Source organism: Symphodus melops (assembly GCF_947650265.1).
Source record: "Symphodus melops genome assembly, chromosome: 10".
Taxonomy (NCBI): Eukaryota; Metazoa; Chordata; class Actinopteri; order Labriformes; family Labridae; genus Symphodus; species Symphodus melops.
The window spans coordinates 110,001-132,500 of NC_136700.1; the positions used below are offsets into that span (position 1 = coordinate 110,001).

At 44.9% G+C, this 22,500-nt stretch overlaps 4 protein-coding genes across 4 annotated transcripts in view; all 4 read right to left on the minus strand.

Annotated features, from left to right (window-relative positions):
* Window positions 1-450, minus strand: part of LOC306829931 (olfactory receptor 6N2-like) — a gene marked incomplete at its 5' end in the record, with an annotated part of 1,243 nt that extends 793 nt beyond the window's left edge. The window contains one exon of the mRNA XM_079353149.1: window positions 1-450. This exon is cut by the window's left edge and continues 793 nt beyond it. Coding sequence (XP_079209275.1) covers window positions 1-450 — 450 coding nt within the window.
* A 7,977-nt stretch (window positions 451-8,427) lies between these two features.
* LOC306829932 (olfactory receptor 2A14-like) lies at window positions 8,428-9,252 on the minus strand (the record flags this gene model as incomplete). Its single annotated transcript, XM_079353150.1, has 1 exon — window positions 8,428-9,252. One exon carries the CDS (start codon window positions 9,250-9,252, stop codon window positions 8,428-8,430), a length of 825 nt encoding a protein of 274 aa, XP_079209276.1.
* A 3,915-nt stretch (window positions 9,253-13,167) lies between these two features.
* LOC306829933 (olfactory receptor 10A6-like) lies at window positions 13,168-14,022 on the minus strand (the record flags this gene model as incomplete). Its single annotated transcript, XM_079353151.1, has 1 exon — window positions 13,168-14,022. One exon carries the CDS (start codon window positions 14,020-14,022, stop codon window positions 13,168-13,170), a length of 855 nt encoding a protein of 284 aa, XP_079209277.1.
* Window positions 14,023-17,311: 3,289 nt separating this feature from the next.
* On the minus strand, window positions 17,312-18,071 carry LOC306829934 (olfactory receptor 10T2-like; the record flags this gene model as incomplete). The annotated part of the gene is made up of 2 exons (XM_079353152.1): window positions 17,312-17,590; window positions 17,646-18,071. 2 exons carry the CDS (start codon window positions 18,069-18,071, stop codon window positions 17,312-17,314), a joined length of 705 nt encoding a protein of 234 aa, XP_079209278.1.
* Between the last annotated feature and the right edge of the window lie 4,429 nt (window positions 18,072-22,500).

Genomic DNA, 22,500 nt, shown 5'->3' on the forward strand with positions numbered 1-22,500 from the left:
AAAAGTGGTTAACCATGTTACAGCGATCAGCATGGTGACCTTTTTGACACTCATAGAGCTGTTATAATGCAGAGGATGACAAATAGCAAGATATCTGTCATAAGAAATGACGGCTAAAATATAAAACTTGACTTGCCCGTAAGAGTAGCCACAGAAGATCTGCAGGAAACAGAGAGGAGCAGACACAGTGTGAACATCAGAGAGAATCTGAACCAGGAGGAGAGGAAACAAAGCTGTGCTACCAAACAGCTCGTTCACAAACAGGCTGCACAGGAAGATGTACATGGGCTCATGGAGACTTCTGTTCATACAGATCACCACAATGAGAAACAGGTTAGCACAAAGAATATTCATATAAATCAACAGAACAATCATGAACAATAAGTATTTAAACACCCCCACATCTAAATATGCACCAAGTATGAAAAAGGAAACTTGTGTTGAGTTCATGGGGACTTTAACATCATCACCTCATTGATCCAGAGCAGAGGACCTGCAGAGGCCCAGGTTGTGGGGAGACGACAGGTTCAGATCACGCTTCCTTTGACCTGATGAACCATCATTACAAGTTTGAATAGTAAACAGCAGCATCAGACGTGTGTTCTCTGGGTTCTGTATGAGCAGCAGAACAACACACTGGCTTCAGGAGAGAGAGGTGTAGATCAGCAGCTGTGCTGCTGGATAAATACTTTCTCTGTTGGTCACATGACTGGTGGAGGGGTCCTATCAGACCTGAACCAAACTGGACTTTCTGAGCATGCTCCAAAGCTCCCTAACCCGGCCTGGAACAGGAAGTTGAACAACAAGACAAAGACAGCAGAGAGGAGCACCAGACGAAGGGATCAACATGGAGTGTTTGAAAGAGAACCAGACAAGGAGACGCAGGACATGTCGGGTCACCTGAAAGAGGTTCACAAGCTGAAGGACACTTAAACTATATTGTTCACTATGTGAGGCGACAGATCAAGAGGATGAAGCTGGTAACAAGCAGAAAGTGGTCATGTCGCCATCTACTGTAGAGGAGTCATATGACGTGTGTCAATACATAGATCTCCCCTCAGTACTTGTGTACTTGGACAGTAAACATAGAAAGACAAGACCCAGAAGACCTTTATTGTCAGAAACAAACTTTGTCTCCTCTTCCCTCATTAGCTTGTTCACAGATGCACAAAGAAAACACATGAAACACTCTTCATGCACTGTATGAAGAAGATGACACTGATCAATAGGTGCCAGCAGAATATAGAACATGTGTTTGAGGCACTAGAAATAGAAGAAATATAATAAATTGGTAAAAATGTTTCTCTGCATTCATAAGTTAGATAGATAGATAGATAGATAGATGGATAGATAGATAGATAGATAGATGGATAGATGGATAGATAGATAGATGGATAGATAGATAGATGGATAGATAGATAGATAGATACAGTGCCTTGCGAAAGGATTCGGCCCCCATTAACCTTTCGACCTTTTGCCACATTTCAGGCATCAAACATAAAGATATAAAACTGTAATTTTTTGTGAAGAATTAACAACAAGTGGGACACAATCATGAAGTGGAACAAAATTTATTGGATATTTCAAACTGTATTAACAAATAAAGAACTGAAAATTGGGCGTGCAAAATTATTCAGCCCCCTTACTTTGAGTGCAGCAAACTCTCTCCAAAAGTTCAGTGAGGATCTCTGAATGATCCAATGTTGACCTAAATGACTAATGATGATAAATAGAATCCACCTGTGTGTAATCAAGTCTCCGTATAAATGCACCTGCTCTGTGATAGTCTCAGAGGTCAGTTTAAAGAGCAGAGAGCATCATGAAGAACAAGGACCAGGCAGGTCCCAGATACTGTTGTGGAGAAGTTTAAAGCTGGATTTGGATACAAAAAGATTTCCCAAGCTTTAAACATCCCAAGGAGCAAGAGATAATATTAAAATGGAAGGAGTATCACTCCACTGCAAATCTACAAAGACCCGGCCGTCCGTCTAAACTTTCAGCTCATACAAACTGATCAGAGATGCTGCCAAGAGGCCCATGATCACTCTGGATGAACTGCAGAAATGTACAGCTGCGGTGGGAGACTCTGTCCACAGGACAACAATCAGTCGTATACTGCACAACTCTGGCCTTTATGGAAGAGTGGCAAGAAGAAGCCATTTCTTAAAGATATCCATAAAAAGTGCTGTTTAAAGTTTGCCACAAGCCACCTGGGACACACACCAAACATGTGGAAGAAGGTGCTCTGGTCAGACGAAACCAAAAATGAACTTTTTGGCAACAATGCAAAATGTTATGTTTGGCAAAAACGCAACACAGCTCATCACCATGAACACACCATCCCCACTGTCAAACATGATGGTGGCAGCATCATGGTTTGGGCCTGCTTTTCTTCAGCAGGGTCAGGGAAGCTGGTTAAAATGGATGGGAAGATGGATGGAGCCAAATACAGGACCATTCTGGAAGAAAACCTGATGGAGTCTGCAAAAGACCTGAGACTGGGACGGAGATTTGTCTTCCAACAAGACAATGATCCAAAACATAAAGCAAAATCTACAATCGAGTGGTTTACAAATAAACATATCCAGGTGTTAGAATGGCCAAGTCAAAGTCCAGACCTGAATCCTATCGAGAATCTGTGGAAACAACTGAAAACTGCTGTTCACAAACGCTGTCCATCCAACGTCACTGAGCTCGAGCTGTTTTGCGAGGAGAAATGGGCAAATATTCCAGTCTCTCAATGTGCAAAACTGACAGAGACAAACCCCAAGCGACTTACAGCAGTAATCGCAGCAAAAGGTGGCGCTACAAAGTATTAACTTTAGGGGGGCTGAATAATTTTGCACGCCCAATTTTTCAGTTTTTTATTTGTTAAAAATGTTTGAAATATCCAGTAAATTTCGTTCCACTTTATGATTGTGTCCCACTTGTTGTTGATTCTTCACAAAAAATACAGTTTTATATCTTTATGTCTGAAGCCTGAAATGTGGCAAAAGGTCGAAAAGTTCAAGGGGGCCGAATACTTTCGCAAGGCACTGTAGATACTTTATTGATCCCGAGGGAAATTCAAGGCATCCAGTAGCAGTATACAGACAGGCAGGACACAAGACATTGGTTACAATACACACCCGCTGCCCCCCCCCCTCTGTATACAATAATCCCCCAAACAAGATTTAGCAGCCCCTATGTGACTAAGAGTAAATATAATTACAGGTTAAACCTGTGCAGTTAGCATTAGCATTAGACTTAAACTTATATAGCATAATGTAAATAACCTGTGAGGAGAGAAAAACATGTGCTGATTAAAAGAGACCTGTAAACAGTTAAAGAGCCTTAGAAACAAAGTGCTGACCTTCTAGAAACTAGTTCCATGTGCATGTACAGAGGTGTTTGAGGTAGTGCCAGAGGTGTGAGTACAGTCATTAAACAGTCAATGCAGGGATACAGACTGGGCCATTAAAGTGCTCAGCAACATAAAGGAGCAGTGATTAGCATTAAGTGTCCAAAGGACTATAAGGAATAAGGAATTTTGTCCAGAGACCTCTTCTCTACCACTGTCACCAGTGAGTCCAGCTCTGTACCCACCACAGAGCCGGCCCTCCTCACCAGTCTGTCCAGGCGTGCTGCGTCCCTCTTCTTGCAGCTTCCTCCCCAGCACACCACGACGTAGAAGAGGACGCTGGAAACCACAGACTGGTAGAACATCTGCAGCAGCTTTTTGCAGATGTTGAAGGACCCCAGCCTTCTCAGGAAGTACAGACGACTCTGTCCCTTCCTGCAGGTAGTGTCCATGTTAGGCGACCAGTCCAGCTTGTCATCCAGCTGCAGCCCCAGATACCTGTAGGTCCTGACCATCTCCACGTCGACCCCCCCGATGGAAACAGGTTCTAGATGTGGTTTGTTCCTTCGGAAGTCCACCACCATCTCCTTGGTCTTGGAGGTGTTTAGCTGCAGATGGTTGTCACTGCACCACGTCACAAAGTCCTTGATCAGGCTCCTGTACTCCTCCTCTTGTCCATCCCTGACACAAGCAACTATCGCAGTGTCGTCCGAGTATTTCTGCATGTGGCAGAGCTCAGAGTTATACTGGAAGTCAGAGGTGTACAGGGTGAACAGGACAGGGGAGAGCACGGTCCCCTGTGGTGCTCCGGTGCTGCTGACCACAGTGTCAGATGTGCAGTCCTTCAGTCTGACGTACAATGGTCTCTCTGTGAGGTAGTCTGTGATCCACCTCACCAGGTGCGAGTCCACCCTCATCTCGGTCAGCTTGTCTCTCAGTAGGAGGGGTGGATGGTGTCAAAGGCGCCTGAGAAATTAAAGAACATGATTCTCATCACGCTGCTCCCTTTGTCCAGATGAGAGTAAGCCCTGTGTAGAAGATAGAGGATGGCATCGTCCACGCCCACCTTTGCCTGGTATGCAAACTGCAGGGGATCCTGTGCGTGTTGGACCTGGGGTCTGAGGTGTTGGAGCAGCAGCCGTTCAAAGGTCTTCATAACGTGGGATGTCAGAGCGATTGGTCTGAAGTTGCCTGGCTCACTGGGGTTTTTCTTCTTGGGGACCGGGGTGAGGCACGAGGTTTTCCAGAGGAACCTTCCAAGCCGCAGGCTCATGTTGAAGATGTGCTGAAGTGGCTCCCCCAGCTCAGCAGAGCAGGCCTTTAGCATCCTGGGACACACCTTGTCCGGGCCTGCTGCCTTCCTGGGGCGGAGTCTCTTCAGCTCCTTTATAACCTGGTCTCTGGTGATGGTGGGGGGGTCTCTGGCATGGATTGTCTCTGGAGGTTGTGTCTGTCCTGGTGGAGGTGTTGGGGGGAGTGAGAGGGGGGGAGGGGGTGTGTAGAGGGGTGCTGGGGGGACAGGCACTGGCTGCAGCGACGGGGCAGTCAAACCTGTTAAAAAAGAAGTTGAGCTGGTTTGCTCTCTGCGTTGTTGTTTTTCTTCTTGCAGCCTGTGATGGTTTTCATGCCCTCCCAGACCTCCCTCATGTTGTTCTGCTGCAGCTTCTGCTCTACCTTCCTTCTGTACTCCTCCTTTGCCTCTCGGAGTCTGACCTTGAGATCCCCCATCCCCCTGCACACGCTTCAGCTCTGCCTGGTCTCCCTCCTTGAATGCCCTTTTCTCCTGTTAAGGATCTCCTTGACATCGCTGGTGATCCAGGGCTTGTTGTTCGGGAAGCAGCGCACAGTTTTAGTGGGAACCACAAACGTCCATACAGACGTTCATGTAGTCAGTTGTGCAGTGTGTGACCCCCTCAATGTCATCACCATGAGTCTCTTGCAGGGCACTCCAGTCAGTGGTCTCAAAACAGTCTCTGAGAGCCTCCTCTGCCTCAGGAGACCACTTTCTAAAGGTGTGTGTAGTTACGCGTTGTCTCTGGATCTTTGTCTTGTACTGTGGCTTGAGTAGGACCAGGTTGTGATCGGACTTCCCCAGAGGTGGTAAGGGGGTGGCAGTGTAGGCGTCCTTCACGTTTGCATACAGGAGGTCTATTGTCCTGTTCTTCCTGGTGGGACAGCTTACAAACTGGTGAAAGTCCGGTAGTGTGGAGTTCAATGTGACATGGTTAAAGTCCCCTGAGATGGCAATGAAAGCATCCGGGTGCAGTGTTTGTAATCTCGAGATGTTCGAGTGGATAACGTCACACGCAGTCTCGATGTGGAAATGGATGTCTCGCGGAGGAATGTAAACACAAACAACAATGGCATGGGAGAACTCCCTGTGCATGTAGTAAGGACGGAGACCTACCGCCAGCAGCTCGATGTCTTTGCTGCACTTTGCCTCCTTCACAGTAACATTTCCATGGTGGCACCATCTGTTGTTAATAAACAGCACGAGTCCTCCTCCTTTCCGTTTGCCGCTGCGTTTCGTGTCTCTGTCCGCTCTCACTGTAGTGAAGCCGGTAGGTCCACGTTAGCGTCTGGGGTGTTTTGAGTCAGCCAGGTTTCTGTGAGGCACATTAAACTGCACTCTCTAAATGTCCGGTTGTTCCTCACGAGAGCAGCCAGCTCGTCTGTCTTGTTGGTTAGACAGTTTACGTTCCCCATAACTATCACCGGAACCGAGGGCTTGTACTTCCATCGCTTAGCCAGTAGCTTAGCTTTTAGCCTAGCCCCTGCTCGACAGCCTCTGTACCGCCGCTTCAGCTCCTCTGGTATCGGGTGAACGATGCCCGGCTTGTCCTGTTGTCCGGAGTGAGAGCAGCTTCTCCCTTGAATAAGAAAGTTTTCCGCTGCTATTTCACGAAAACACGAAAAAGTATCCATAGGATAGATAAAGTTATACACTGAAAGTGTACTATAAAAACTATATAGTATAGTACTATAAAAACTATAAAAGTAGAAGTTGGCACAGAGCCAAAACGAACGAATAACATATCAAGACGAGTACGACAGGGACGAGCTACTGGATGTGCGGCCACTCACGTCGGCGCCACAGGTGAGAAGTTGGGGGGGGGGGGGGGGTAAGTCTGTAATTGGTTTGGGTATGATGAGAGGGTTTCAGAGAGGGCTCAAGGCCAGTGGTTCACAAACTACAGGAGGTAGAGTCTTCAGTATATGTGACTGTTTACACCAGCTCGTAGTTATGCTGCGATTGACTGGCACAGGAATGAGTCCTACAACCTGGAAGACAGTTAGCTTGGTTCCTAACTCTAAAAGTCAATGTGGATTTTGAATGTGTTTGTGGTTAGCTGTCTGAAATATGGTCTGTGGTTAACACAAGCTGAAGAGATGTTGATGTTTTGATAGATGAGATAAACTACATTAGCTAACTTACTTGATCATTTCAAAGTTTTTTTTGCGTGAACTTGAAACAGCGATTGCTAAGAAGTGGCTAAATGAGACTACAGTGGTTGTTGCAGACATTACACGTCATCACGCCGGGAACTCTCTCCCTAGTCCTCCTTACGGCGTCTAGTCATGTTTTTCACTGTTCTTGTAAATATTAGGTTAATAAACAACTTATCAAGCTACGGTTTAGCTAGCTTGTCAAAACCTCTGATTGGATTGATGAAGCATAACAGTCGGGCCATCATAATAATCCGAGCGTGGTGTTGTTTGCTTGTAGCATAACGTTAGCTTTTTACTTCCTCTGAGCTGCATTAACTCTTCAAACTTTATATAAATGGTGTTAATCTGTAAAGATTATCTGAACTAAAGAGCTACACATCAGAAACGTGTGTTTTTCCACAGAGATTATTTTCTGCTGTGATCTAAAATCCAATGCAAAAATCCCATTGGACAATTTTCATAGTAACCACTGGCCGCCATTTCTTTCAGGTTGGCCTTCAAAAATATGTCATCACTATATTAGTCTATAGGCTTAGACTGCTGGGGGAAGTGGCACCATGAGCTCCGATCTCCCCCCCCCCCCCCCTCTCTCTCTGTGCATTCTCATCATATTTCTGCATGATACTATTCCTAAGTCTTAGTTTCTAACCACATCTTTTCATTGGATCTTCTGAGTTCTTGTGGGTTTTTCTGGATCATTTATGGGGGTGAGCTGCTGCTATCGACCCCCCAGTGCCTTTTACATGGATGTTTTCCTTGACCCTGTAATTGTGCTAAATGTTTCTTCATGCTGATGTTTGATTAACGTTGGGTCTTTGTAACATAACAATTAGCAAGGTGTTTACCTGCTCTTTGTAAAAGTGTCTCTAGATAACAATTGTTGTCAATGGCTCTATACAAATAAAGATTGATTGATAAAGCCTAGTATGCCCTATCTACTTATAAATCATTGATCCATTATTGTTCTTGCACTCTGTGTATTGTAACCTTGCCCAGCCCTCAGATGTGTCACTATGAGGCCACATGAGGGAGCCAGTGTTCCAGTGAGCATGTCTGTTGATCTGCCTGTCTGTCTGTTTGTGAATGTATGGAAGTCTGAAAGGCCCTCAAACCATTGAAGTCATGTCAGATTGTTTGAATGAGACTTCTGATCTTTATTATAGGTTGAAAATGTTAAAACTGTTTAAATGCTTTTATGTTGCAACACAAGTGTGTATGGAGGAATCAATGTGGGGACACTTCCTCTCTAACTGGCTCTTGGTTTAGCACATTAACAGAACCCTAGATAACCAAACAGTCATGATTATTCATTAATACAGTTTATTAATAACTCCTGGGTGAATTGGACAAATGTGCATACCGTGAAGTTCTAGAAGAGCGCAGAAAAAAGTTTCCAACAAAGCTGACATCAGTGACATCAGCCAGGTGCTAAAAGCTTCAACAACACTTAACAACAAATTAACACACACACTCAGTTATTCTGAATACAATATGAAATACATTTATTTGTCAAAAGCAAACAAACACTTGTATCCAACTATCCACTGTTTGTGTTGTTACTAAGAGCATGTTTCGTTTCCTATCAGATTCAGACACCATCGTCTTTACAGTCAATCACAGAGTCTTCTTCTTCTGTCTCAGGCTCGTCGGTTCAGTTTGATTATGGAAGCTTTAGAATAAAACACACTTTTACATACGTCGAGGATTTTGGACATTTTCAGGCCGTACATGAGCGGGTTGACGAGCGGCTGACATGTGAGAAGGTACAAGGAGAAAAACACAGGCAGCAGAGAGGGAACATTTTTCATGTCAAACCTGCTCTGAATCACCTCAAAGCTGATCCCAAAGGAGAAGTTGAGCAGAGAGGCCAGGTGAGGCGTGCAGGTGCTGACAGCTTTCTGTCTCGTCTGCTTGGATCCACAGAAACACACTTTGAGGATCTGCATGTAGGTGTAGAAGATCAGAATGAGAGGAGCAAAAAGGATGAAGGCACCGGTGAAGAGGCCATAGATGTTGTTCACTGTGGTGTCGTAGCACGCCAGTTTGACAATAGAATAGTTGTTACACCCCACTTGGTTAATGAAGTTCCCACACAGCTGCAACGAAGCACTTAAAGACGTGGTGCCAACAACAACAAGAAAAGTGGTTAACCATGTTACAGCGATCAGCATGGAGATCTTCTTGACACTCATAGAGCTGTTATAATGCAGAGGATGACAAATGGCAAGATATCTGTCATAAGAAATGACGGCTAAACTAAAAAATTCTATTCCCACATACGAGTAGATACAGAAGATCTGCAGGAAACAGAGAGGAGCAGACACAGTGTGAACATCAGAGAGAATCTGAACCAGCAGGAGAGGAAACAAAGCTGTGCTACCAAACAGCTGGTTCACAAACAGGCTGCACAGGAAGATGTACATGGGCTCATGGAGACTTCTGTTCATACAAATCACCACCATGAGAAACAGGTTAGCACAAAGAATATTCATATAAATCAACAGAACAATCATGAACAATAAGTATTTAAACACCCCCACATCTAAATATGCACCAAGTATGAAAAAGGAAACTTGTGTTGAGTTCATGGGGACTTTAACATCATCACCTCATTGATCCAGAGCAGAGGACCTGCAGAGGCCCAGGTTGTGGGGAGACGACAGGTCCAGATCACGCTCACTTTGACCTGATGAACCATCATCACAAGTTTGAATAGTAAACAGCAGCATCAGACGTGTGTTCTCTGGGTTCTGTATGAGCAGCAGAACAACACACTGGCTTCAGGAGAGAGAGGTGTAGATCAGCAGCTGTGCTGCTGGATAAATACTTTCTCTGTTGGTCACATGACTGGTGGAGGGGTCCTATCAGACCTGAACCAAACTGGACTTTCTGAGCATGCTCCAAAGCTCCCTAACCCGGCCTGGAACAGGAAGTTGAACAACAAGACAAAGACAGCAGAGAGGAGCACCAGACGAAGGGATCAACATGGAGTGTTTGAAAGAGAACCAGACAAGGAGACGCAGGACATGTCGGGTCACCTGAAAGAGGTTCACAAGCTGAAGGACACTTAAACTATATTGTTCACTATGTGAGGCGACAGATCAAGAGGATGAAGCTGGTAACAAGCAGAAAGTGGTCATGTCGCCATCTACTGTAGAGGAGTCATATGACGTGTGTCAATACATAGATCTCCCCTCAGTACTTGTGTACTTGGACAGTAAACATAGAAAGACAAGACCCAGAAGACCTTTATTGTCATAAACAAACTTTGTCTCCTCTTCCCTCATTAGCTTGTTCACAGATGCACAAAGAAAACACATGAAACACTCTTCATGCACTGTATGAAGAAGATGACACTGATCAATAGGTGCCAGCAGAATATAGAACATGTGTTTGAGGCACTAGAAATAGAAGAAATATAATAAATTGGTAAAAATGTTACTCTGCATTCATAAGTTGGGGGGGGGGGGGGGTAAGTTTGTAATTGTTTGGGTGTGATGAGAGGGGGTCAGAGAGGGCTCAAGGCCAGTGGTTCACAAACTACAGGAGGTAGAGTCTTCAGCTCGTGGTACCTATGACTGTCAGTGGACTGGAGCATTTCCTCAAAGGAAGGGGCTGCACAGTCAAAGTATTTGTTTTCAGGAATGACAGAAAGAACAAGACTTGTTCCGTCAGTCCTTAGATTATCCTGGCTGCTGGGTTCTCTACTGCACTTGTTCAGCAGGGTTGTTTGATCTCTGAAAGGCTTTGGTCCATGTTCAGATCTATGTCCTGCTACATGCTTACCTGTGCTCCCTGCATTCTTGCAGAGCTGTGTGGTCTGATCCAAAAGGAGTCTTAGCTCCTGGCCTACATAGGGTCTTGGTACCCATTTAATGTGGCAAAACAGAACCCAAGTTTATTACTATTAGCAAATCTGCTAAACTAACTAAGTCAGCAGGAGATTCATTCTGATTTGAGTTTCCAAACCAGATCACTGCAGTCCGTCCTGGAAGCCAGGCATGAGCATTCATACCCCGTGTTGTCTTAGGATTGGGGGAGGTGACGCCTCTCCGGCAGCTGGCTATGCAACAGTTGTGACATTACACCCTTAACTGGACCAATAGCTTACTTGTTGTTTCAAACAACAATAATCACACACAAAAAGAAACAACTACTCATCTCATCAACAGGCAACAACAAAACTAACACACAACTTGATGTCTGATTTTCTTAAACAACAACAAAAATGTAATCTGCCAAATAAAAGAGACTTTTCTTCAAAAGAATCCCTCTAAGGATTACACATTCGGATTACTGTGTATAAACAAAGCAACGATCCATTTTTTTAAGGGCCTCACACAGGGCACCATAATGTTGGGGTTTTGCAAGAGCTCATACACGATCAACATTAATGGTGGGTTTTATGGAGTTAAATTTGGTTATCAAATGTGGTACCTCAGTCTCTAAATGTACGGCAGGAGGTAGAGCCTTCAGTATATGTGACTGGTTTACACCAGCTCATAGTTATGCTGCGATTGACTGGTACAGGAATGAGTCCTAAAACCTGGAAGACAGTTAGCTTTGGTTCCTAACTCTAAACGTCAATGTGGATTTTGAATGTGTTTGTGGTTCGATGCCTGAAATAAGGTCTGTGGTTAACACAAGCTGAAGAGATGTTGATGTTTTGCTAGATGAGATAAACTACATTAGCTAACTTACTTGATCATTTCAAAGTTTTTGCGTGAACTTAAAACAGCGATTGCTAAGAAGTGGCTAAATGAGACTACAGTGGTTGTTGCAGACATTACACGTCATCACGCCGGGAACTCTCTCCCTAGTCCTCCTTACGGCCTCTAGTCATGTTTTTCACTGTTCTTGTAAATATTAGGTTAATAAACAACTTATCAAGCTACGGTTTAGCAAGCTTGTCAAAACCTCTGATTGGATTGATGAAGCATAACAGTCGGGCCATCATAATAATCCGAGCGCGGTGTTGTTTGCTTGTAGCATAACGTTAGCTTTTTACTTCTCTGAGCTGCATTAACTCTTCAAACTTTATATAAATGGTGTTAATCTGTAAAGATGATCTGAACTAAAGAGCTACACATCAGAAACGTGTGTTTTCCACAGAGATTATTTTCTGCTGTGATCTAAAATCCAATGCAAAAATCCCATTGGACAATTTTCATAGTAACCACTGGCGCCATTTCTTTCGCGTTGGCCTTCAAAAATATGTCATCACTATATTAGTCTATAGGCTTAGACTGCTGGGGGAAGTGGCACCATGAGCTCCAATCTCTCTCCCCCCCTCTCTCCCCCCCTCTCTCTCTCTCTCCCCCCCTCTCTCTCTCTGTGCATTCTCATCATATTTCTGCATGATACTATTCCTAAGTCTTAGTTTCTAACCACATCTTTTCATTGGATCTTCTGAGTTCTTGTGGGTTTTTCTGGATCATTTATGGGGGTGAGCTGCTGCTATCGACCCCCCAGTGCCTTTTACATGGATGTTTTCCTTGACCCTGTAATTGTGCTAAATGTTTCTTCATGCTGATGTTTGATTAACGTTGGGTCTTTGTAACATAACAATTAGCAAGGTGTTTTACCTGCTCTTTGTAAAGTGTCTCTAGATAACAATTGTTGTCAATTGGCTCTATACAAATAAAGATTGATTGATAAAGCCTAGTATGCCCTATCTACTATAAATTATTGATCCATTGTTGTTCTTGCACTCTGTGTATTGTAACCTTGCCCAGCCCTCAGATGTGTCACTATGAGGCCACATGAGGGAGCCAGTGTTCCAGTGAGCATGTCTGTTGATCTGCCTGTCTGTCTGTTTGTGAATGTATGGAAGTCTGAAAGGCCCTCAAACCATTTCAGTTATGTCAGATTGTTTGAATGAGACTTCTGATCTTTATTATAGGTTGAAAATGTAAAACTGTTTAAATGCTTTATGTTGCAACACAAGTGTGGTATTGGAGGAATCAATGTGGGGACACTTCCTCTCTAACTGGCTCTTGGTTTAGCACATTAACAGAACCCTAGATAACCAAACAGTCATGATTATTCATTAATACAGTTTATTAATAACTCCTGGGTGAATTGGGACAAATGTGCATACCGTGAAGTTCTAGAAGAGCGCAGAAAAAAGTTTCCAACAAAGCTGACATCAGTGACATCAGCCAGGTGCTAAAAGCTTCAACAACACTTAACAACAAATTAACACACACACTCAGTTATTCTGAATACAATATGAAATACATTTATTTGTCAAAAGCAAACAAACACTTGTATCCAACTATCCACTGTTTGTGTTGTTACTAAGAGCATGTTTCGTTTCCTATCAGATTCAGACACCATCGTCTTTACAGTCAATCACAGAGTCTTCTTCTTCTGTCTCAGGCTCGTCGGTTCAGTTTGATGATGGAAGCTTTAGAATAAAACACACTTTTACATACGTCGAGGATTTTGGACATTTTCAGGCCGTATATGAGCGGGTTGACGAGCGGCTGACATGTCAGAAGGTACAAGGAGAAAAACACAGGCAGCAGAGAGGGAACATTTTTCATGTCAAACCTGCTCTGAATCACCTCAAAGCTGATCCCAAAGGAGAAGTTGAGCAGAGAGGCCAGGTGAGGCGTGCAGGTGCTGACAGCTTTCTGTCTCGTCTGCTTGGATCCACAGAAACACACTTTGAGGATCTGCATGTAGGTGTAGAAGATCAGAATGAGAGGACCAAAAACTATGAAGGCAGTGGTGAAGAGGCCATAGATGTTGTTCACGGTGGTGTCGTAGCATGCCAGTTTGACAATAGAAAAGTTGTTACATGTGACATGGGTAATGAGGTTCCCACACAGCTGCAACGAAGCACTTAAAGACGTGGTGCCAACAACAACAAGAAAAGAGGTTAACCATGTTACAGCGATCAGCATGGAGATCTTCTTGACACTCATAGAGCTGTTATAATGCAGAGGATGACAAATGGCAAGATATCTGTCATAAGAAATGACGGTTAAACTGAAAAATTCTATTCCCACATACGAGTAGATACAGAAGATCTGCAGGAAACAGAGAGGAGCAGACACAATGTGAACATCAGAGAGAATCTGAACCAGCAGGAGAGGAAACAAAGCTGTGCTACCAAACAGCTCGTTCACAAACAGGCTGCACAGGAAGATGTACATGGGCTCATGGAGACTTCTGTTCATACAGATCACCACAATGAGAAACAGGTTAGCACAAAGAATATTCATATAAATCAACAGAACAATCATGAACAATAAGTATTTAAACACCCCCACATCTAAATATGCACCAAGTATGAAAAAGGAAACTTGTGTTGAGTTCATGGGGACTTTAACAAGTCATCACCTCATTGATCCAGAGCAGAGGACCTGCAGAGGCCCAGGTTGTGGGGAGAGGACAGGTCCAGCTCACGCTTCCTTTGACCTGATGAACCATCATTACAAGTTTGAATAGTAAACAGCAGCATCAGTGTTCTCTGGGTTCTGTATGAGCAGCAGAACAACACACTGGCTTCAGGAGAGAGAGGTGTAGATCAGCAGCTGTGCTGCTGGATAAATACTTTCTCTGTTAGCTAGATGACACAAACAATGTCCCTGCCCCCCCTTCCCCCCACACAACATAGACTCTCATTAGTCCCACAGTCAGAAAACATCACAGTAATGTAAAGGCTCAAAGTGTTCCTTTATGCATTACATTAACACTCACTGGACTTTAAGTTTATTTTTTTTCATGCTCTCTGTGTAAACTTTCTGGTTTTATTATTCTTTATACTTGATTTTTTAAAATTCTATTTTACATGTTGATAATTGCTTTTTATATTCTATTTTATTTAAGTACTTGTTATTTTAGCCTGTGTTTTTTCTTTTGCACAAGTACACCAAGACAAATTCCTCGTACATGTATTTCGCAATAAAAAACGATTCTGATTCTAACTGGTGGAGGGGGAGTGAGGAGGTCCTGTCAGATCAGTACCGAACTAGACTTCCTGAGCATGCTCCAAAGCTCCCTCGTCATGTCTTGAACAGGAAGTTGAACAACAAGACAAAGACAGCAGAGAGGAGCACCAGACGAAGGGATCAACATGGAGTGTTTGAAAGAGAACCAGACGAGGAGACGCAGGACATGTTGGGTCACCTGAAAGAGGTTCACAAGCTGAAGGACACAGATGGAAGGAAAACTTCGAATCCATTGTTTGCTATGTGAAGTGACAGATCAAGAGGAAAAAGGTGGTAACAAGCTGTAGCTACAGCCTCTAAATATACTACAGGAGGTAGAGCCTTCATCTATCAGACCTGCTTGTGGTACCTACAGCTGTCAGTAGGCTGGAGCGTTTCTTCAAAGGGACGGGCTCCACAATAAAAGTATTTGCCTCAGGAATGACAAGAAGAACAAGACTTTTTCCTCAGTCCTTACGTTACCCGTTTAAGTTGTTATCACAAATGCTAATTAAAAAGCTATTCAGGTTGGTAATCTTCTTTAAGGAGAGGTGTATCATCAGATGAAAACAATTTTCTTGCAGATCTGTGTGGTCTGATCCAAAATAAATCTTAACTCTTGGCCCTCAAAGGGTCTTGGAACACATTTAATGTGTTAAAACAGAGCCCAAGTGGATGACTGTTAGCAAAGTTGCTAAACTAACTAAGCCAGAAGGAGATTTAATCTGATTTGAGATTCCAAACCAGATCACTGCAGTCTGTCCTGGAAGCTAGGCATGAGCATTCACATCTCAAGTCCTCTTAGGATTGGGGGAGGTGACGCCTCTCAGGCAGCTGGCTATGCAACAGCGTTGACATTACACCCTTAATATGACAAATGTATTCATTGTTGTCTCAAACAATAATAATCACACACAAAAAATTAAACTACTCAACTCATCAGAATGCAACAACACAACTAAGACACAATGTGATGTCTGCTTTTCCTAAACAACAACACAACTGTAATCTCCGAAAGAAAAATAATATTTTTTAAAAGAATCCCGACGAGGATTACAAATTTGCATAGCTTTGTATAAACAATGCAGCAAAGCTGACTTATAAGGGCCTCACACGGTACACCATCGTCTTTGTGTAGAGGGCCTCACACGGGGCACCATTATCTTGGTCTCTAAGGCTTCATATGGGGCACCATATGTTTGGTGCAGATGGCCTCACACGGGGCACCATTATCTTGGTGTATAAGGCCTCACACGGGGCACCATATGTTTGGTGCAGATGGCCTCACACGGGGCACCATATGTCTGGTGCAGATGGCCTCACACGGGGCACCATTATCTTGGTGTATAAGGCCTCACACGGGGCACCATTATCTTGGTATATAAGGCCTCACACGGGGCACCATATGTTTGGTGCAGATGGCCTCACACGGGGCACCATTATCTTGGTGTATAAGGCCTCACACGGGGCACCATATGTTTGGTGCAGATGGCCTCACACAGGGCACCATTATCTCGGTGTATAAGGCTTCACACGGGGCACCATATGTTTGGTGCAGATGGCCTCACACGGGGCACCATATGTCTGGTGCAGATGGCCTCACACGGGGCACCATTATCTTGGTGTATAAGGCTTCATATGGGGCACCATATGTTTGGTGCAGATGGCCTCACACGGGGCACCATTATCTCGGTGTATAAGGCCTCACACAGGGCACCATATGTTTGGTGCAGATGGCCTCACACGGGGCACCATTATCTTGGTGTATAAGGCCTCACACGGGGCACCATTATCTTGGTGTATAAGGCCTCACACGGGGCACCATTATCTTGGTGTATAAGGCTTCATATGGGGCACCATATGTTTGGTGCAGATGGCCTCACACGGGGCACCATTATCTTGGTCTCTAAGGCTTCATATGGGGCACCATATGTTTGGTGCAGATGGCCTCACACGGGGCACCATTATCTCGGTGTATAAGGCCTCACACGGGGCACCATTATCTTGGTGTATAAGGCCTCACACGGGGCACCATTATCTTGGTGTATAAGGCCTCACACGGGGCACCATATGTTTGGTGCAGATGGCCTCACACAGGGCACCATTATCTCGGTGTATAAGGCTTCACACGGGGCACCATATGTTTGGTGCAGATGGCCTCACACGGGGCACCATTATCTTGGTGTATGAGGCTTCACACGGGGCACCATATGTTTGGTGCAGATGGCTTCACACGGGGCACCATTATCTTGGTGTATAAGGCCTCACACGGGCCACCATTATCTTGGTGTATAAGGCCTCACACGGGACACCATAATGTTGCCGTTTTGCAGTAAATCATACACGATCAACAATTGTGTTGGGTTTCATAGAATAAAATTTGGTTATCAAATGTGGCACCTCAGTCTCTAAATGTTCTATGGGTGGTAGAGCCTTCACTTATCAGGCCCCTCTCCTCTGGAATCATCTCCCAGTCAGGGTCCAGGAGGCAGACACACTGTGTACTGAAGAATAGACTTCCTTCTTGATAAATCTTACAGTTAGGGCTGGCACAGGTGTAGCCCAACTCCTAGTTATGTTTCTATAGGCTTAAACTGCTTGGGGAACTGGCACCTTGAGCTCCTATGTCTCCCTGTCTCCCTGTGCAGGTGCTGACAGCTTTCTGTCTCGTCTGCTTGGATCCACAGAAACACACTTTGAGGATCTGCATGTAGGTGTAGAAGATCAGAATGAGAGAAGCAAAAACTATGAAGACAGTGGTGAAGAGGCCATAGATGTTGTTCACTGAGGTGTCGTAGCATGCCAGTTTGACAATAGAATAGTTGTTACACAGAACATGGTTAATGAAGTTCCCACACAGCTGCAATGAAGCACTTAAAGACGTGGTGCCAACAACAACAAGAAAAGTGGTTAACCATGTTACAGCGATCAGCATGGAGATCTTCTTGACACTCATAGAGCTGTTGCAGAGGATGACAAATGGCAATGTCATAAGAAATGACAGCTGAAGTGAAAAATTCTATTCCCACATACGAGTAGATACAGAAGATCTGCAGGAAACAGAGAGGAGCAGACACAGTGTGAACATCAGAGAGAATCTGAACCAGCAGGAGAGGAAACAAAGCTGTGCTACCAAACAGCTCGTTCACAAACAGGCTGCACAGGAAGATGTACATGGGCTCATGGAGACTTCTGTTCATACAGATCACCACAATGAGAAACAGGTTAGCACAAAGTATTTTCATATAAATCAACAGAACAATCATGAACAATAAGTATTTAAACACCCCCACATCTAAATATGCACCAAGTATGAAAAAGGAAACTTGTGTTGAGTTCATGGGGACTTTAACATCATCACCTCATTGATCCAGAGCAGAGGACCTGCAGAGGCCCAGGTTGTGGGGAGACGACAGGTCCAGATCACGCTCACTTTGACCTGATGAACCATCATCACAAGTTTGAATAGTAAACAGCAGCATCAGACGTGTGTTCTCTGGGTTCTGTATGAGCAGCAGAACAACACACTGGCTTCAGGAGAGAGAGGTGTAGATCAGCAGCTGTGCTGCTGGATAAATACTTTCTCTGTTGGTCACATGACTGGTGGAGGGGTCCTATCAGACCTGAACCAAACTGGACTTTCTGAGCATGCTCCAAAGCTCCCTAACCCGGCCTGGAACAGGAAGTTGAACAACAAGACAAAGACAGCAGAGAGGAGCACCAGACGAAGGGATCAACATGGAGTGTTTGAAAGAGAACCAGACAAGGAGACGCAGGACATGTCGGGTCACCTGAAAGAGGTTCACAAGCTGAAGGACACTTAAACTATATTGTTCACTATGTGAGGCGACAGATCAAGAGGAAAAAGGGCCTCTGGTAACAAGCTGGTATCTACGGACTCAGAGTGTACTACGGGAGTTAAAGCCATAAGGCCAGTTTGTGGTACTGTAACTAAATGTACTACAGGAGGTAGAGTCTGCAGTTATCAGACCTGCTGGTACCTACAGTCTCTAAACTACAGGAGGTAGAGTCTGCAGTTATCAGACCTGCTGGTACCTACAGTCTCTAAACTACAGGAGGTAGAGTCTGCAGTTATCAGACCTGCTGGTACCTACAGTCTCTAAACTACAGGAGGTAGAGTCTGCAGTTATCAGACCTGCTGGTACCTACAGTCTCTAATCTACAGGAGGTAGAGTCTGCAGTTATCAGACCTGCTGGTACCTACAGTCTCTAAACTACAGGAGGTAGAGTCTACAGTTATCAGACCTGCTGGTACCTACAGTCTCTAAACTACAGGAGGTAGAGTCTGCAGTTATCAGACCTGCTGGTACCTACAGTCTCTAAACTACAGGAGGTAGAGTCTGCAGTTATCAGACCTGCTGGTACCTACAGTCTCAGAATAGGAAAAAGAGCAGAACAATAAAATGACAACATTATACCAACAAACTGTTTGAAAGTATTTTTACTCCAGTGTTTCCCACACAGGCGATACCTGGTCCAAGTACATTAATTGATGTGTGTGTGCGTCTGTGTGTGCGTGTGTGTGTGCGTGTGTGTGCGTGTGTGTGTGTGTGTGTGTGTGTGTGTGTGTGTGTGTGTGTGTGTCCGGCCTGAGGTGTGTGTGTGTGTGTGTGTGTGTGTGTGTGTGTGTGTGTGTGTGTGTGTGTGTGTGTGTGTGTGTGTGTGTGTGTGTGTCCGGCCTGAGGTGTGGGGGTCTGAGGGGACGTCATTATGGCCCCTCTGAGGACCAGTGGAAGCAGAGCAGAGGTCTGCGTGCTGATTGGTCTCCCTGGTTAACAGCTCTGAAGCTAATTAGTGGAAACAGTGACGAGCGAGAAGACGCCTCAGGGGCAAACATGTTGACAGGCTGGAGTGACCTTTGACCTGAGGTAGCGGCAGTGTGTTTGTTCATGTACCCGTCTTGAAGGTTTTAACTATAGATTCAGAGCTCGACTGTATGTTTGATTTGATGTGTTACGCATGTTCGCTGCTCAAACTAGGGCAGTCAATGACTGATGAATTTAAATCTAATGTTTAAAATATTCACAGTTAAGAATAAAAATATTAGGCTTTTATTTTGAATGTTTGTCCGTTCTTAAGCTGATTACTTTACTTGTTGTGTGCATTTATTTTGAAATGAAGTAAGGCCCTTCCAGTAGAGTCAAAGTTATGACAGGAAGTTAAGCACAGAAACAGGAAGTGGTTAGGGATCCTAAAGTGAGGTCAAACAACTCAAAGGACTGGTGCCAAAGGTCAATGTGTGATGTCATCAGGTGAATGTTTTCAGTGTTCAGAGAAAGACTGAGATCTCAAAGCTAGTCCAACACGCTGCAGCTCGTGTTCTGACTAGAACCAGAACCACATGACTCCTGTATCGGCTTCTCTCCACTCGCTCCCTATAAAATCTAGAACAGAATTTAAAATCCTTCTGCTCACCTACAAAGCTCTAAACGGCACCATCCTATCTCTCTACATGTCCTACAGGAGGTAGAGTCTGCAGTTATCAGACCTGCTGGTACCTACAGTCTCTAAACTACAGGAGGTAGAGTCTGCAGTTATCAGACCTGCTGGTACCTACAGTCTCTAAACTACAGGAGGTAGAGTCTGCAGTTATCAGACCTGCTGGTACCTACAGTCTCTAAACTACAGGAGGTAGAGTCTGCAGTTATCAGACCTGCTGGTACCTACAGTCTCTAAACTACAGGAGGTAGAGTCTGCAGTTATCAGACCTGCTGGTACCTACAGTCTCTAAACTACAGGAGGTAGAGTCTGCAGTTATCAGACCTGCTGGTACCTACAGTCTCTAAATGTACTCTCTAAATGGGAGGCAGACACACTATGTACTTTCAAGAATAGGTTTCTGTCTGTTCTACATGAGTCTGGTTCTGATCCATGTTTCTGTCTGTTCTACATGAGTCTGGTTCTGATCCAGGTTTCTGTCTGTTCTACATGAGTCTGGTTCTGATCCATGTTTCTGTCTGTTCTACAGGAGTCTGGTTCTGATCCAGTCTGGTCAGTGCAGACTGTGCTCAGTGAGGAGTGAAAGAACAGAGATTTGTGTTTAAAGGACAAAAGAGAAAGAAAGTTAACATGAAGGTTTAAAGAGCTGCTGCTCTTCCATATATGATGTGTGTGTGTGTGTGTGTGTGTGTGTGTGTGTGTGTGTGTGTGTGCGTGTGCGTGTGGGGGGGGGCTCTCTGATGACATCACAGTGGAGCCTGTCTGTGTGAGCATCAGGTATAAGAGCGGCTGCAGGCTGCGTGCAGGTCGCCGCTCGCTCGCTCGGCGGCTGGTCTCGTGTGACTGCGTGATGTTTCCTCTGATTGTTCATCATGTGACGCTTGTTGTGTAATCTGACCTTCACCACATGCTGAGTGTCTCTGAGGTCTGTTTGTCCCAGCTGTCATCAAACGCACCTCCACATGTCTGAACATGTCTGGCTTTCTTCACAGAGCAGCTGACCACGTCGTCTTCTTCATCTGTTCATTTCAAAGATTCTGACCCTCCGTGACCTTTACTGTCAATGTTTCCTCCTGCTCATCACTCCTTAACGTGCTGCGTTGTGCTCGCCAGGGCTGTTTCCTGTCTGACGGCGTTGTTTCCTGTCTGATGGTGCTGTTTCCTGTCTGACAGCGTTGTTTCCTGTCTGACGGCGTTGTTTCCTGTCTGATGGTGTTGTTTCCTGTCTGACGGCGTTGTTTCCTGTCTGACGGCGTTGTTTCCTGTCTGACGGTGTTGTTTCCTGTCTGATGGCGTTGTTTCCTGTCTGACGGCGTTGTTTCCTGTCTGATGGCGTTGTTTCCTGTCTGACGGTGTTGTTTCCTGTCTGATGGTGTTGTTTCCTGTCTGACGGCGTTGTTTCCTGTCTGATGGCGTTGTTTCCTGTCTGATGGCGTTGTTTCCTGTCTGATGGCGTTGTTTCCTGTCTGACGGCGTTGTTTCCTGTCTGACGGTGTTGTTTCCTGTCTGACGGCGTTGTTTCCTGTCTGATGGTGTTGTTTCCTGTCTGATGGCGTTGTTTCCTGTCTGACGGTGTTGTTTCCTGTCTGAGGGCGTTGTTTCCTGTCTGACGGTGTTGTTTCCTGTCTGATGGCGTTGTTTCCTGTCTGATGGCGTTGTTTCCTGTCTGATGGCGTTGTTTCCTGTCTGACGGCGTTGTTTCCTGTCTGACGGTGTTGTTTCCTGTCTGACGGCGTTGTTTCCTGTCTGATGGTGTTGTTTCCTGTCTGATGGCGTTGTTTCCTGTCTGATGGCGTTGTTTCCTGTCTGACGGTGTTGTTTCCTGTCTGATGGCGTTGTTTCCTGTCTGATGGCGTTGTTTCCTGTCTGACGGCGTTGTTTCCTGTCTGATGGCGTTGTTTCCTGTCTGACGGCGTTGTTTCCTGTCTGATGGCGTTGTTTCCTGTCTGACGGTGTTGTTTCCTGTCTGATGGTGTTGTTTCCTGTCTGACGGTGTTGTTTCCTGTCTGATGGTGTTGTTTCCTGTCTGACGGTGTTGTTTCCTGTCTGATGGTGTTGTTTCCTGTCTGATGGCGTTGTTTCCTGTCTGATGGTGTTGTTTCCTGTCTGATGGTGTTGTTTCCTGTCTGACGGTGTTGTTTCCTGTCTGATGGTGTTGTTTCCTGTCTGACGGTGTTGTTTCCTGTCTGACGGTGTTGTTTCCTGTCTGATGGCGTTGTTTCCTGTCTGATGGTGTTGTTTCCTGTCTGACGGTGTTGTTTCCTGTCTGACGGTGTTGTTTCCTGTCTGACGGTGTTGTTTCCTGTCTGA